Source organism: Phyllostomus hastatus, unplaced genomic scaffold, assembly GCF_019186645.2.
Source record: "Phyllostomus hastatus isolate PE091 unplaced genomic scaffold, TTU_PhHast_1.1 phas_contig_29, whole genome shotgun sequence".
NCBI classification, from domain to species: Eukaryota; Metazoa; Chordata; class Mammalia; order Chiroptera; family Phyllostomidae; genus Phyllostomus; species Phyllostomus hastatus.
In genome coordinates, this window is record NW_025333835.1 from 1901588 (window position 1) to 1916634 (window position 15047).

General features: G+C 37.5%; 1 protein-coding gene across 1 annotated transcript in view; it reads right to left on the bottom strand.

Annotated features, from left to right (window-relative positions):
- The window catches only part of GPALPP1 (GPALPP motifs containing 1), a 37891-nt gene that overhangs the window by 18100 nt on the left and 4744 nt on the right, over positions 1–15047 (bottom strand). The window contains exon 4 of the mRNA XM_045839054.1: positions 13465–13573. Within this exon, the coding sequence (XP_045695010.1) occupies positions 13465–13573 (109 nt within the window). The remainder of the gene's footprint in view (positions 1–13464; positions 13574–15047) is intronic.

Consider the following 15047-nt stretch of genomic DNA (forward strand, 5'->3'; position numbering starts at 1 on the left):
GACATTACCTTTAAACCAAGAGCAGAGCTATGGATTATAGAAAATAACTAAATTATTTAAAGTTTAAAGGAATCTGATTACCAAGAGACAATATAACAAAAACTAATTTGTTGCTGGCTAAGCACTGAGCAATAAGGGCACTTTCCATGCCTTCCTGAAATGCACAGTACAGGGGGGACAAACCCATGGAATGTGGATTGTCCAAACTCTCCTCCCATGGAAGTCCACAGCAGACCTCATTAAATTATTTTAGCTTTTTTCCTGATGGACAACAATGTGGCCTCATAATTCTCAAAATGATATTCTAGGTAACTATTATTGACAGGTCGGAGAGGAAACCATTTGCATTCCTGGTACAGAAAACACTCTTTGGGATAAGAGGCACATGACTGAGACACTACTGGCAGCTGTATCAGTGTTCGTGATGCAGTATCCCCCACTGAAATAGAGATGCTGTGCATTTCCAAATGCTAACCTGAATGAGTTAATTTGGTTCCCAAAGTACACTTATCCCAATACTGTATCATAGCTACAGTATTGTAGTTATTCATTTTTTTAATTCTTAGCAAATTATTTTAATAAAGGGTTTTCATGTAAGACTCTGGGTTAGATGCTTGCTATATACAATAGGGTTTCAAGCAGTCCTAGTCCTAAAACATACAATGTATTAAGATGAACAATAAAACATGCTTGTTCTCCAGCTCTGAAAGGCAGCAGCTTCGTATTTTTTTCAAACTACCATGACTAGGAGTTCATTTGTATTGTTTATAATTTTCCCACTAATCACTTGAAGGTAACTTTCTAGTTGTGCTTTCTTTTGTAAAAAATTATAGTGACTGCCACAGGTACAAGTGATTAGATAATTACATATTGTCCTGGGCCTTACTCTAAATCACATACTGTTAACTTCCGGCCAGGATGGAGGCATACATAGATACTTTGCCTCCTCACACAACCAAAAGAAGGACAACAAATTTAAAAACAAAAATAAACAGAACTGCCAGAAGATAGATATGTATGGAAGTCTGACAACCAAGGAGTTAAAGAAACACTCATCCAGACTGGTAGGAGGGATGGAGACCAGCAGCAAGCCGGGGTGGAGAAGATTTGCAGCAAGGTGGTGGCTGGTGGACCCACAGATAAACTGGGAGGAACAACTGGGGATTGAGACAGACCACACAAACCAGGTTGGACCAGGTTGCACACAAACCTTGGTTCTTTACTATAAAGAACTGTATGCCAAGAAAATTGAAAACATAGGTAAAATCCAAAACTGAATAAAGAAGAAGCAGAATGCTTCAACAGACCAATAAATAATAGCTATTGAAATCAAAGCAGTAATAAAAAAACTCCCAGCACACAAAAGCCCTGGACGGGATGGTTTGACAGAATTTTACAAAACATTTAAGGAAGAGCTAGCCCCTATCTTTAACAGACTATTCCAAAAAATCCAAGAAGAGGGAAGACTCCCAAACACTTTTCATGAAGACAGCATCATCCTAATCCTAAAACCAGATCAAGATACAATGAAGAAAGAAAACTACAGGCCAATATTGCTAATGAACAGATGCTGAAATCCTCAACAAAATATTGGCAAATCTCATCCAGCAATACATTAAAAATATTATATACCATGATGAAGTGGAGTTCATCTTAAGGATGCAAGGATGTTACAATATTCACAAATCAATAAACATAATACATCACATAAACAAAAGCAAAGACAAAAATCACATGATCATATCAATAGATATGGAAAAAGCATTTGATAAGGTACAACATCCATTTATGATAAAAACACTCAGCGAAGTGGGAATAGAGGGAGCATTCCTCAACATAATAAAGGCCACATATGAGAGACCTACAGCCAACATCATTCTCAATGGGCAAAACCCAAAAGCTTTCCCACTAAGATCAGAAACAAGACAAGGGTGTCCACTTTCACCATTTTAATTCAACATAGTGTTAGAAGTCCTAGCCACAGCACTCAGACAAGAAAAAGAAATAAAAGACATCCAAATCGGAAAGGAGGAAACAAAACTGTCATTGTGTGCAGATGACATGATAGTGTACACAGAAAATCCTAGAGACTCCCTCAAAGAACTACTCGACCTAATAAGTGATTTTGGCAAAACCGGGGGATGCAAAGTCAATATCCAGAAATCAAAGGGATGTATACATGTATACCAACAATGAAATATCAAAAACAGAAATCAGGGGAAAAAATCCCATTTGATATAGCAACAAGAAAAATAAAGTACCCAGGAATAAACCTAACAAAGGAAGTAAAAGACCTGTACTCAGAAAACTGCACAACACTGAAGAAAGAAATGAAGAAAGGCACAAACAAATGGAACTATGTACCATGTTCATGGACTAGAAGAATTAACATCATCAAAATGGCCATACTACCCGAAGCAATTGATACATTCAATGCAATACCTATTAAAGTACCAACGGCATATTTCACAGATACTGAACAAACATTTCAAAAATTTATATGGAAACATAAATGACCCTGAATAGCCACAGCAATTCTGAGAAAGAAGAGCAGAGTAGGAGCGATCACAATACCTGATATCCAACTGTATTACAATGCCACTGTAATCAAAACAGCCTGGTACTGGCATAAGAACAGACACATCGACCAATGGAACAGAACAGAGAGCCCAGAAATAAACCAAAGTCTCTATGGTCAACTAATATTTGACAAAGGGGGAAGAAGCATAAAATGGAATAAAAATAGCATCTTTGAAAAATGGTGTTGAGAGATCTGGACAGCTACATGCAAAAAAATGAAACTTGATCACCAGTTTACACCATACACAAAAATAAATTCAAGGTGGATAAAAGACTTAAATATAAGTTGTGGCACCATAAAAGTCCTAGAGGAAAATCTCAGATATTCCATGCAGCAGTATTTTCACCAAGATGTCCCCTAGAGCTAGGGACATAAAGGAAAGAATAAACAAATGGGACTTCATTAAATTAAAAAGCTTCTGCATGGCCAAAGAAAAGAGCAACAAAATGAAAAAGGAACCAAGTAAATGGGAAAACATAGTTGCCAATGATACCTCAGACAAGGGTTTGATCTCCAAAACGTATAAAGAACTGACACAACTCCACTCCAGGAAGACAAAAAACCCAATTAAAAAGTGGGCAGAAGATTTGAACTGACACTTCTCTGAGAAGGACATACAGAGGGCCCAAAGACATATTGAAAGATGCCCAGCATCACTAGCCATCAGAGAGATGCAAATGAAAACCACTATGAGATACCACATCACACTGGTCAGATTGGCCATCATAAATGAATCAAGAAACAAGTGTTGGAGAGGATTTGGAGAAAAGGGAACCCTAGTATACTGTTGGTGGGAATGCAGACTGGTGCAGCCACTATGGAAAACAGTATGGAATTTCCTCAGAAAACTAAAACTGGAATTGCCTTTTGACCTGGCAATTCCACTGCTGTGATTACACCCTAAGTACCCTGAGACCCTAATCCAAAAGAACCTTTGCACCCCAATGTTCATAGCAGCACAACTTACAATAGCCAAGTGCTAGAGGCAACCTAAGTGCCCATCAGTAAATGAATGAATCAAGAAACTACAGTATATTTACACAATGGAATACTATGCAGCAGAAAGAAAAAAGGAGCTCCTATACTTTGCAACAGTATGGATGGAACAGGATAGCATTATGCTAAGTGAAATAAGCCAGGGAGTGAAAGACAAATACCATATGATCTCACCTCTAAGTGGACCTAATCAACAAAACAAGCAAGCAAGCAAAATACAACCAGAGACATTGAAATTAAGAACTAACTGACAGTAACCACAGGAGAGATGGGAGGGGACAATGGGGGCAAAAGGGGAAAGGGTTTTCAGGAACATGTATAAAGGACACACAGAGAAAACCAAAGTGGGGTAGGATCTTGGGCAGGAAGTGGGGATGGCTGGGGTTAGGGGGAGTGGTAAGGGGAAAATGGAGACAACTGTACTTGAACTACAATAAAAAATATAAAGTAAATGTTAAAAAATACAAATAAGCAATGAAGAAATACAACTATGAGATTCAGAGTTCAAAACACTGGTAATCAGGATGCTCACAGAAATGCTTGAGTATGGTTGTAAAATAGAGGAAAAAGTGAAGGCTATGAAAAGTGAAATAAAGAAAAATACAGAGGGAACAGGGAAGGGAAGGAAACCAGGACTCAAAGCAATGATTTGGAGCAGAAGGAAGAAATAAGCATTCAACCAGAACAGAATGAAGAAACAAGAATTCAAAACAATGAGGAGAAGCTCAGAAACCTCCAGGACAACTTTAAATGTTCCAGCATTGGAATCATACCGGTACCAGAAAGAGAAGAAAAGAGCAAGAAATTGAACACTTACTTGAAAACATAATGAAGGAGAACTTCCCTAATCCAGCAAAGGAAATACACTTCCAAGAAGTTCGGGAAGCTCAGAGTCCCAAAGAATTTGGATCCAATGAGGAACACACCAAGGAACATCATAATTACATTAGTCAAGATTAAAGATAAGGCGAGAATCTTAAAAACAGCAAGAGAAAAGGAGGCAGTTACCTACAAAGGAGTTCCCACAAGACAATCAGCTGATTTCTCTAAAGAAACCTTACAGGCAAGAAGGGGCTGGAAAGTATTCACAGTCATGAAAGGCAAGGACCTACATTCAAGATTACTCTACCTAGCAAAGCTACCATTTAGAATGGAAGGGCAGAGAAAGTGCTTCCCAGATAAGGTCAAGTTCATGGAGTTCATCATCACCACGCCTTCTTACATGAAATGTTAAAGGGAGTTATCTAATAAAAAGAAGGTGAAAACTATGAAAAGTAAAATAACCATAAACTCACAAGTATCAACAACCAAATCTAAAAAAACAGAGACAAAAACAAACTAAGCAATCAACTAGAACAGAAACAGATTCACAGAAATAGAGATCACATGTAGGGTTATCAGCAGGGAGTGGAAGGAGGAGAATGGGGAAAAGGTACAGGTAATAAGAAGCATAAATGGTAGGTACAAAATAGAGGGAGAGGTTAAGAATAGTTTGGAAAATAGAGAAGCCAAAGAACTCATATGTATGACCCATAGACATGAACTAAGGTGGGGGAATGATGGTGGGAGAGGGGATACAGGGCAGAGGGTAATAAAGGGTAGAAGGAAATATGACAGCTATAATAGCGTAATCAATAAAACATATTAAAAAATTAAATCATATACTCTCTCTTAGTAACTATGGAGTGTGTATACCACACCTAATTTGATCCTCATAAGATAACTGCAAAACGGCATAATTATTTTCTTTTTTGAGGAAACCTAGGCTAACATTTCAAAAGGTAAACATCTTTCCAATGTTATAAAACTAGTATCTATGACTCAAATATACTAAGATCAAGGCCAGTTTTTTATATCATAGAACTTCTTTTTATTTTATTTATTTCAACTGATGATGATTTAAGTGTTTATAGCTTATCTCTGTAAGGGTAAGCTCTGTGATGTTGATGACATTTATTTCAAACAGATTACAACCACCCTATAAATATAATATTGATGACACAAATGAGCAGATATAAAAGATATAATGAACTTTTGAAAGTATGAGACACTGCACAGCAAAGGAAATCATCAACCAAAAAAAAAAAGAGAACTCACAGAATAGGAAAACATAATTACTGATACATCTGATAAGGGGTTAATATCCAAAATTCATAAAGTACTTACAAAACTCAACACCAAAAAAACACAGTCAATTAAAAAAATGGGCAAAGGACCTCAATAGACACTTTTCCAAAGAGGACATACTGATGGCCAATAGACATATGAAAAGGTGCTCAATGTCACTATCATCAGAGAAATGATAATAAAAACCACAATGGGATACCATCTCACACCTGTTACAATGACTATCACCAATAAATCAATATCCAAGTGCTGGTGAGGATGTGGGAAAGGGGGAATGCCTTTGCACTGTTGGTGGGAATGCAGACTGGTGCAGCTACTGTGAAAAGCAGTATGGGGATACCTCAAAAAGTTAAAAATGGATTGGTCTTTTGATCCAGCAATCCCAATTCTGGAAATATATCTGAAGGAACCCAAGATGCTAATTCGAAAGCACATAAGCACCCCTATGTTCATTGCAGCATTATTTACAATCACCAAGATATGGAAGCAGTCCAAGTGTCCATCAGTAGATGGGTGGGTAAAACAACTATGGGACATTTACACAATGTAATTCTAGTCAGCCATAAAAAAGGAAAGGTTTTTACCCTTTGTGACAGTATGGATAGACCTGGAGAACATTATGCTAAGTGAAATAAGTCAATCAGAGAAAGACAAATACCATATAATTTACTCATATGTGGAATCTAATGAACAAACTGAACTAACAAGCAAAACAGACTTATAGATGGAGAACAGATGACAGCTAGTGGGGGGTGGCCTGGGGAGGTTAGGGCGTGGAAGGATTAAACAGAAAGGAAAAAGGACTGATGGAAGTGGACAATAGTGGGGTGACTGCTGTGGGGAAAGGGTATAAGAGGACTAAATGGTAATGGAAAAAATATAATAAAGATTATATATTAAAGTAAAACTATAAAAGATATGACATTAATATAGTATTGAAGTTTAAGATGATGGGACAAGCTAATGGTATTTTTAATTCCACCTAACAAAATGTGGTTTTATAAAGGTAAATTTCAGCATGTTTTGGTAGGATAATGCCTGAAATTTTTAGAAATAACCACTTAGGATGTTGGAAGCCATAAACTAAATGGATGGAGGAGCAAACAGAAAATCAGGTTTAACACACTAAACTGAAAATGGGAAGCCAGAATTATAGACCCAAATCCAATCTAGGTATTAAATCATTTTGGTGTCCTGGATGAGTTAATTAAAAAAAAAAACAACACAAAAAACGTAAGTTATTTTATTTAGAAATAAAATAGAAATTCTGTACCCTAATGGTTTATAGTTTGGGCTGCAGAGTTAGACTGAGTTCATGGCCTCAATTTACTACTGTGTTAGCCCTGCGACCTCAGGCTTGTTATTTAACCTTTCTGGCATCGTTTTTGTCTTTCAGATGGGGATTATAACAGCTGCAATCAATAACTACTCTGTTGCTAAGAGAATACTAAATTTGTTCATCCTGTTTGGAGCCATGTTCTTCTCAGGAACCTGGGACCTTCTCTAACTCCTTAAGGAAAAATGTTAATAATTCTAGACCAAACACTTTGGTCTCATTTCTCTTGACCGTTTGGCCAAAGAAACATGAGGTCAGGTCTACGGGAAACCTTGGAAGGGACCATTTCTGTTCCATGTCTGAACATTACCACCTGCATGTGACTCTTAGAACTTTGGCAGGCTTGTTGATATAATGAAGGAGTCAGTCAGTCTAACAAACTGTGGATGACAGAGAAGATAGGAAAAAAACAGTGATCTCATTGAGCCGCTGAATTAACAAACCCTGGGATGACCCTTACCCCTAGATCTCTTATAATATATGAAACACATTTTCCTTATAGATTATATACCAACCAGGAAATTATATAAATAACCCATTTGCTAATTCTGTAGGTTAAGATAAAACTCCATTTTGAGTTAGATTTTCTGTTATTTGCAGCTAAAAGTATTCTAGTTGACACACTATTCCCCCAGGACTATTGTTTGAATTAAGTTTATGTAGTCATGCAAATATAATTAAGTCAGGCAAGTATGAGTTTATATTGTGCTTTGCAGTGTCTGGTTTGTGGCAAGCACTCAACAAATATTAACCATTAGCGTTATCATGTATGTCTTAATTTGGGGGTATACATTGTGAATAAGAGACTAAGAGAAGCCTCTCTTTGAAACAAAAAATGACAACAGAAAAAGAAGTGTCTTTTGAAAAAGGTTGAAAGAAAAATTACAAAGCAAAGAATTCAGAATCAAGAGTCCCTTAAACAGGTAGGCTACAATGTAACCTCTACACTACCTTCATCCCTCCCCTCTTGCTAAGAAAAGCTAGATAATGTGTAATAGATACCACCTAGGGAATTATATAAACTACCCATTTGTTGCTGTCAAGTGAGTTAGGACAAAGTTCTAGATGTAAATAAATTTGAATTATGCTACATCTTTTAAAGTTTTTATTTTGAAAGAATGCAGTGCTAAGACAAGTAAAACACCCATGTATCCTCACTCCAATTTCATCAGTTGCTAACATTTTACCACATTTATCTTTCTTTCCCCACCCTTTGCCCCTCTTTCTCTGAGGCAGAGAGTTGGATAGACACCCCCTAGCTTTGTGTGTTTGTGTGTGTGTGTGAATCATTTGCAAGCAGCACAGCCTGAAAAGGCCCTAGATTGAAGAAAACTTCCCTAAGGACAGTGGGTTATATTTCTCTAGTACCCTTGTTGTAGACAGAGCAGTGCTTTGAGGCTATAGGCTTTATTCAGTGGGCTCAATTCTCTTCTGCCTAAGTGAGCCTGAACCTGTAGCTCCTGTTCACATGCCCAATACCCCAGGGCTTATGGCTGGTACCTCTGAAACCACTGTGGCCCTGTGCTGTGTAACCTGTGTTTACTGCTCTGACTTTGAAGTCTCTCAATATTATTAACACCAATGGATTTCCCTTTCTTTCTTTTAAGCTTAACTGTGTATTAATTTTGTGGCTATCCGAAACGGCTGGAAGTCCTACCTCTGGTCATTTATTCCTGTATTTAACCACCTTGTTAGAAAGGATTCCTTATACTCAGCATCAATTGTTCAAAGTTACTCCTATGACATCAACAGTGGAGGTGGTAATCATAACACTAATTGTAATATTAACAACAGAGCTATTATAAATTGAATACCTACTGTTCTAAATTATCCTTAAAACAACTCTGTAAAATAACCACCTGAATGCTACTAGTAATGAAACTAAGCTCCACGAGGATTCAAAGCTTGTGTGGCTCTTGCCTACCTCTCTCCCTTTCTCTTACCCTTTTTTTTCATTCTCTCCACCCTAACCATCCTAGATTTTTTTAAACCCTAACTTTCTCCCTCTCCATACTTTTTTTGCCTTCAAATATGCTATCTGTACTTTCTAGAACAATCTTTCCTTTTTGCTGGGCTAGCTCCAATTCATTAATATTCACTTAAGACTTTTTTTCCTTTCTTCTTATTAGATTTCCCTGTCATGGTTCCACTATATTTTGTCTGACCTTTTTAATCATTCATATTAGATGGTATTTGTTTACTGTATATATTGTCCACTACACTGTAAGTGCAATGAGGGCAGGGACTGGGCCTCGCTTACTCATTCAGCAAATACTTTGAATGGCTACTGCAGATAAGACAAAACCTCTGTCCTCCATGGACTCACATTCTCATAGGGAGAGGTTAATAAATGGTATCTCCTGTAGTGATAAATGCTATGGAGAAAATTAAAGGAGAGAAGGGGACAGGAGTAAAGGGAAGATTAAGCCAGCAATTTCAAATTGGTTGGCCAGAAATGACATCTTTGAGGACTTCCAGCCAAGATGAAGGGGTAGGTAGATATGTTTTCCTTTCTTGCACAACCAAAAGAAGGACAACAACAAATTAAAAAAAAAACAAAAAGTAATCAGAACTGCCAGAAAATTGAATGTATGGAAGTCTGACAATCAAGGAGTCAAAGAAGAAACATTCATCCAGACTGGTAGGAGAGTAAAGTTGGAGAGCCAGGGTGGAGAGGATGTGCCGAAAGGCAGCTGACAAGGCAGGGCCAGGTGGCAGCTAGCAGATTGGGTGGTCCCACATTTGCATGTGGAGGAGCTGGGAGGAACAACTCGGGAATGAGACAGACTGCGCAACCCAGGGTTCCAGTAAAGAAACTACAGACTCAAAACCTCTGGCTGTAAAGACCTGAGCGGGTGGGTTTTGGAGAAACTCCCAGTCTCACAGGAAAGTTTGTTGGAGAGACCCATGGGGTCCTAGAACATACACAACACCCCCACCCCGAACCAGCACAAGAAAGGGCCCAATATGCTTATGGGTAGTCAGGTAAGTGACCGAAAGCAGGGCGAGCGCCAAGCAAGTGGCACTGTTCTCTCTCTGACCCCTTCCCCATATACAGTGCCACAACGCAGTAAGTGGGTTGCGCCATCCTGATAAATACCTAAGACTCTACCCCTTACAACGTAACAGGTGGGCTAAGACAAAGAAATATGGCCCAAATGAAGAAAACAAATCAAAACTCCAGAAAAAATACTAAGTGATGAGGCAATAGCTAACCTATCAAGTGTAGAGTTCAAAACACTGCTAATTGGGATGCTCACAGAAATGGTTGAGTAGATGCAAAATAGAAGAAAAGTGAAGGCTATGCAAAGTGAAATAAAGAAAAACATACCGGGATGTAGGGAACCGATCTGCCTAGCAATGGCAATTGTAGCTCAGCCCTACTGAAAAACCCAATAGGCATGTCGTGGCACGCAGGAGCCAAACCATGGATCGGTTCTCCTGTGGGTATTCAGGCCTGCATTATAACTAGGCTGCTTTGTGACTTCCTCTTGCTAAAACTCCTTCACCCTGAGTTCAGGCAGCAAATGCTTACTGCAGATCTTTAAAGTAACTTCCTGAAGTCTAATTCTCTCAAGGACTGAAATGTAACCAGACCTATTACTCTTATCATTGCCTTGCATTTGCAACATTGTTTCATTGTTAATATATAAGAAATAATCAGTAACATCCCTTCCATTGCTATCTGTAAAAAGTAATTACCTAAAGCAAACTTAAGTATAATGGATGAAAGCCTTCTTCGATGTATGCTATTAGAAAGCCAATAAAAGTCTGTGAAGGCAAGGGTCAGGGTGCTCTCCTCATGAGAGAGTAGCCGTGCTGTCCCTGTTTCTCTATACAGGACTTGGTAGTCCATGTGAATTTGTCTTGTATCTCATCCATAACACCATGGACAATGCGGGCCAGTGTCCGCATCACAGGGAAGCAACAGTGATGGGAAAGAAATTGGGACTCAGACAACAATTTGTAGCAGAAGGAAGAAATAAACATTCAACCAGAACAGAATGGAGAAACAAGAATTCAAAACAATGAGGAGAGGCTTAGGAATCTCCGAGGTAACTTTAATATTCTGACATCTGAATCATAAGATCGCCAGAAGGAGTACAGAAAGAGCAAGAAATTGAAAACTTATTTGAAAAAATAGTGAAGGAAAACTTCTCTCACCAGACAAAGGAAATAGACTTCCAGGAAGTCCAGGAAGCCCAGAGAGTCCCAAAGAAGTTGGACCCAAGGAGGAACACACCAAGACACATGATAATGAAATCACTCAAGATTAAAGATGATGAATGAATCTTTTTGTCTGTATGTGAAAAGCTGCTTTAATTTGATGAACTAATTCTAAGGATTTTCAGAATGATCATGGTGAGTATAGAAGGTCATTTAATTAAAATGGTAACTGGGGCTTCCACTGGCTTAACTGAAGAGAAGAAAATGGTAAGGAGAGAATCTTAAAAACAGCAAGAGAAAAGGAGACAATTACCTACAAAGAAGTTCCCATAAGACTATCTGCTGATTTCTCAAAAGAAATCTTACAGGCAAGAAGGGTCTGGAAAGAAGTATTCCAAGTCATGAAAGGCAAGGATCTACATCCAAGATTACTCTATCCAGCAAAGCTTTCATTTAGAATGGAAGGGCAGATAAAGTGCTTCCCAGGTAAAGTCAAGTTCAAGGAATTCATCATCACTAAGCCCTTATTACATGAAATTTTAAAGGGACTTATCTAAGAAAAAGAAGATGAAAACTGATGAGTAAAATGACAAGCTTATAACTATCAAAAACTGAATCTGAAAACAAACACAAACTAAGCAAACAACTAGAATAGGAACAGAATCACAGAAATAAGAGATCACATGGAGGGTTATCAGCGGGGTGGGGGAAAAGATACAGGGAATAAGGAGTGTAATTGGTAGGTACAAAATAGACAGGGGGAGGTTAAGAATAGTATGGGAAATGGAGAAGCCAAAAGAACTTATATATACAACCCATGGACATCACCTAAGGTGGGGAGAATGCTGGATGGAGGGGTATACAGGGAGGAGGAGAATGAAGAAGAAAAAATGGGACAACTGTAATAGCATAATCAATGAAATATTTCATAATCAATGAAATATTCTGTGTAGATTTAATATACCAATGAAATTGGTATATTAAAAAAGACCTCTTTGAGGTGATATTCCAGCAAAAAATGGAAGGTCTTGGAGGCAAGACACAGAGGTATCTAGGGAAGACCATTTTGGAGAGACTCAGCAGGTATAAAGGCTCAGGGGTAGAAGCCTGCCCGTTGTATTAATGGAGGCCAGATTTTAGAGGGCCCTGTAAGGACTTTGGCTTTACACAGGTAGGAGGAGCAATTTATCTGTGACATGATCTGACTTTGTTTCACCCAGGCCAGTCTAGCGGCTGCACTGAGAAGAGGTAGCAGAGGAACAAGGGCTAAAACATGAAAGCCAATAAAACAGGTGAAATGTTATGTTGACTTGGACCAGGGTGGTAAAAGAAGTGGCTGGATTCTGGATATCTCTTGAAGGTAGGAATAAAAGAATTTGTTGACAGATTCATTCTGTGACTATGTGCCTAACACACTATAGGAGCTCTATAATATTGCTGAAAGAATGAATAAATGATTCTGAAGTTTCTGATCTTAACCACTGCATTATATTTCCTTTATTAACAACCTCAGTGTAAGTGTTGAATTCCATGCAGAACAACAAAATAAACAGGTGATTTAAAGGCTTCAGAGCTGGGGCTTCATAAGTATAAACTCTGCAATCTTGAGTATGTTACCCAATGTTTCTGGTTTTTTAGCATCTGTAAAATGTAATATCTATTTCATAAGGCAATGGACAAGATAAAAATATCTGTGTTTGAGTAAAATGCATTACAAATTATAAAGTACTGCACAAATCCCAACTATTGTTGAAGACCTGGCTTCTAACAAGAAAACAATCTTCACACTTGACTCCAAAATCATTTTACCTATCTTTTCATAAATTATTTATCCACCAGTGCCTTTGTTATATACATGTACCAGAGCTAGGTAGGAGAGAGTTAATTTCAAGGTAAAGATAATTATTTTAAAATTCCTCAGATTTCTCTGTTCTGGGTCAAATCATATTGATTCCTTAAACTTTTCATCATGTTCTATTGTCTAGCACTTTGAAGCTTCCTTTCAAAGGTAAGAAGCATCAGTAGATAATACACTTCTAACATTACATGTTATTTTTCTAATAGAACCTCAGGTCTATAATATTAGCTTTTGATTACATCTACCTATGTTATGATACTAAATTAATCTGAATATGACTGTCTTATATTACATGAGTCATGACTATAGTCAATAATGTAGTCAATAATGACTGTAGTCATTATTATGTAAAGTCTTGAGTTTGTTACATCTTATCCTTTAATCAAAAATTTTCCAAACCTCAGAGTTGAGACATGATGATACTTGTGGTCGTGGATCATCTCTGCCTTTGCCACTTTTCTGTGTAGATTTAATAAAACCAGGTGGTAATGCAGGACCTATTAGAGGCCTGAAAAATAAAATGCACCTTTTCATTTTCCCTGATTTTAAAAAACAGTTTTCAGAATAAAATTCACAATAATAATAAAAGCCAGATAGTACAAAATGTTGGAGATAAGAATTTTATTTAACATATTATTTTTATTCTATAGCCTAATATTTTCCCACTTAATATGAAAAATCTAATTTTTGGATTTTTACTTTCTTTTTGTTAGCTAATGATTACACACTAATCCAGTAATTCTCAACCTTTATGTCAATGGTGCATATCTACTTCCTACAAGAACTATGTTAAGTAAAGATGGTAATTAAAAAATAAGTTGTTATTATGGACTAACGCCTGTAAAGATGTTTTTCTATTTTGTGCCTTAGTTTTCAGTTTTGATATTCATTGTCCACTGCTACCTTAGGGGCATTATAATTATAGTCAGAACTACTTAAGTATAAAGTGAATTTGAAGGACACCTACAGCACATACATATGACAGATGTCAGCAATGTATGGTTACATGTGCCAATAAGGTATGAAAATCTAAGCTTTGTCCTCACTGATAATCCAAAAATGATGTGGAGGTGTATAAGAATGAAAACAGTCAATTTGAGAAAAAGGAAAAGGTGCTGTGCACTTCAACTACTCCATCTTTCTGTTTCCATAAAATAACCCTGCCTGGTGTTAAGTCACTCGATTTTCTAGGTGAGCAAAATCATGCTCAAGGATAACAAAAACTAGTAAGTGGAAGAGCTGGAGTTTGAATTCTAGTCTACTTGATGAAGAGTTCATTTTCTTTCAAGCTCCCCTATTCACATTCTGAGGGAACTGTCATCAGTCCAGAAGGGAGAGTGCCTAAATTCTGGATCTTAAAAAAAAAGAAAGCCTTATTTTGTAGAGAGAAAAAATAAGGGAAAAAAGTATTTTCAACACTCTTTCATACTTTTAAGTTTCTTTATTCTTTCTTTCATACCAGTGTTTTTCCCAGAGATGTCACTGTTCCAGTATTACTAACCAAGATGGTACTGAAGTCCTAAGCTAAATTTCCCAGATTGCACTGTATTCATTTTAGTCTTATAGACAGGCTTCTGGCAGAGGAAAACAGTTCTTAAAATCAGGTCTGAGTTCTGATCCTAGCCATTTCATAACCTGTTGTCTTGATTCATAAAACTTCTTTGAACAAAAACAATTTTGTAAATAAAAGACAGGGAAGTTTGGCACTGTCAGAAAAAATCAAATTAGCTATCATAAGATAGAAGAAAGTACTACATGGGTTTTTTTCTGAGTACAATTTTTAGCAGATCTACAAATGAAATTATAGCTCAAGCCTTGCCTGGTGTAGCTCAGTGACTTGAGTACAGGCCTGTGAACCAAAGAGTCACTGGTTTGATTCCCAGTCAGGGTACATGCCTGGGTTGCAAGCTAGGTCCCCAGGAGGGGGCATGCCAGAGGCAACCACACATTGATATTTCTCTCCCTCTTTTTCTCCCTCCCTT